We start from the raw sequence: 2500 nt of genomic DNA, 5'->3' as shown, positions 1-2500 counted from the left end.
ACCAGGAATTGGGCTGGGACTTTCACTCGGTCAATTATAAATAAACTCACTTTCCTGTATAATCATCAAGTTCACTTTCAAATCAGAGCTTAAACTTATGCTGGGTGATTCTATCGATGTAAATAGTGAGGCTGTTTCAAATTTAGTTACCATAGCAATACTACGGTATATCGAGTTACCAATAATGTAAAAAAGGGTGATTCTATCGATGTAAATAGTGAGGCTGTTTCAAGTTTAGTTACCATAGCAATACTACGGTATATCGAGTTACCAATAATGTAAAAAAGGGTGATTCTATCGATGTAAATAGTGAGGCTGTTTCAAGTTTAGTTACCATAGCAATACTACGGTATATCGAGTTACCAATCATGTAAAAAAGCGTGATTCTATCGATGTAAATAGTGAGGCTGTTTCAAGTTTAGTTACCATAGCAATACTACGGTATATCGAGTTACCAATAATGTAAAAAAGGGTGATTCTATCGATGTAAATAGTGAGGCTGTTTCAAGTTTAGTTACCATAGCAATACTACGGTATATCGAGTTACCAATCATGTAAAAAAGCGTGATTCTATCGATGTAAATAGTGAGGCTGTTTCAAGTTTAGTTACCATAGCAATACTACGGTATATCGAGTTACCAATAATGTAAAAAAGGGTGATTCTATCGATGTAAATAGTGAGGTTGTTTCAAGTTTAGTTACCATAGCAATACTACGGTATATCGAGTTACCAATAATGTAAGAAAGGGTGATTCTATCGATGTAAATAGTGAGGCTGTTTCAAGTTTAGTTACCATAGCAATACTACGGTATATCGAGTTACCAATAATGCAAAAAAGGGTGATTCTATCGATGTAAATAGTGAGGTTGTTTCAAGTTTAGTTACCATAGCAATACTACGGTATATCGAGTTACCAATAATGTAAAAAAGGGTGATTCTATCGATGTAAATAGTGAGGCTGTTTCAAGTTTAGTTACCATAGCAATACTACGGTATATCGAGTTACCAATAATGTAAGAAAGCGGCGGGAGAAAGAATAATTCCACTTACAGACTCAAGATGTTTTTCTCTGCAACGACGACGACGTCTTTACCATCCTGACGTAGACCATAGTTGTTTAGAGCCAGGTAGCCCAGGGTCACCACCGCGGTCAGACTCGTCATGACAAAGAGCGGAGAGGAGGTCATCTGTGGAGAAGCTGGATTGTGAATTCATTTCTCGCGTTCCGTTTGTCTAAGAGAAGACCATTTCGTTTGTTAACGAGGCCGTAATACAGTGTTTCCCAACCTTTTTTATTTCCAACTAATCAATTACCCCATTGAACATATACCCGGTAACATCGGATGATTTTTTGCATCCACCTGATGAACTGTATGGATCATGTAGCCCGCTATTGGCTGCTTATACTTAAGGATCCAATACAAATTGCAGATTTTGTGTATGAATTATGGCAATAATTATGGGAATGTGAATAACCTCAATTTCAGAACATCTTGATTACCCCAAAAATACGGGTCCATTACCCCATTGGGGTAATTTACCCCAGGGTTGGGAAACACTGCCGTAATAGGATTACTTGGAATAAACATCAGTTTATTTGATTTATATGAACAACATTTAATTGATTAATTTAGCACCATAATGTTGGTTATCATTAATTTCATTCTGATTAAACTCAATGACCATAGTTGTTTTGGCTAATTTTACATGGCTGGACTGTATCAAGGATGACCTTCGATCAATGGGATTAACCAGTGATGAAGTATGGGACAGATGTAGATGGAGGATTCTGACCAGAAACATCGACCCCATATAGAAATGAGAAAAGATGTAGACAAAGGAGAAGAAGAAGAATGTTGGTTATCATTGAGACATCCATTGCGTCTATATGGATTTCATTTAGCTGGTTGCAATTGACACAATTTCATTCGGTTGCAAGAGCACTGTTCAATTCACATGTCAATTAACTATACATGGATATATTTGATTGATCAAGATAGAAGGTGTCTGATTGGTCATCATGGACGTTAACCAATAAAAGCTGACTTCATATGATTAACTAAAATGTACGACATTTGATAAATCATGACATGGCTATCTTTGATGTTAATAAGTTAATGTTTAATTGTTCTTAGGGTATCCAATCTGGTCAGGTATAATAAACGTTACTTGATTAATCCTATGTACGCCATTTATTGCACGAGCTGCTATAATTTAATTTGTTAAATTTTGATAAACTTTAAAACACATTTTAAATGGATTTTATATGCCCGAAATTTGAGGCCAAATAACCAAAAAATACAAAAATATAAATCTGCTGATAATATAAACATTTAATTTTCTGTGACTAAGGGTAATCGTTAGCGATCAACTATTTTCAACACATTTTGGTGCCATGCTAAAATTGTTCCTTGAATTTGATTCTCTAACATATCCTCCATAGAAAAATCTGATGCCTGAACGTTGAGGCTGTTCCAGAATACAGAGTAAGAACTCGAA

At 35.5% G+C, this 2500-nt stretch overlaps 1 protein-coding gene across 1 annotated transcript in view; it reads right to left on the bottom strand.

The window, feature by feature from the left end:
• Positions 1 to 2500, bottom strand: part of LOC137641553 (uncharacterized) — a 6475-nt gene that overhangs the window by 2089 nt on the left and 1886 nt on the right. The window contains exon 2 of the mRNA XM_068374229.1: positions 1052 to 1188. Within this exon, the coding sequence (XP_068230330.1) occupies positions 1052 to 1188 (137 nt within the window). The remainder of the gene's footprint in view (positions 1 to 1051; positions 1189 to 2500) is intronic.

This window comes from Palaemon carinicauda, chromosome 1 (assembly GCF_036898095.1).
Source record: "Palaemon carinicauda isolate YSFRI2023 chromosome 1, ASM3689809v2, whole genome shotgun sequence".
In the NCBI taxonomy this organism is placed as follows: Eukaryota; Metazoa; Arthropoda; class Malacostraca; order Decapoda; family Palaemonidae; genus Palaemon; species Palaemon carinicauda.
Note: the sequence above shows the minus strand (reverse complement) of the source record. Positions and strands in the feature narration are given on the sequence as shown.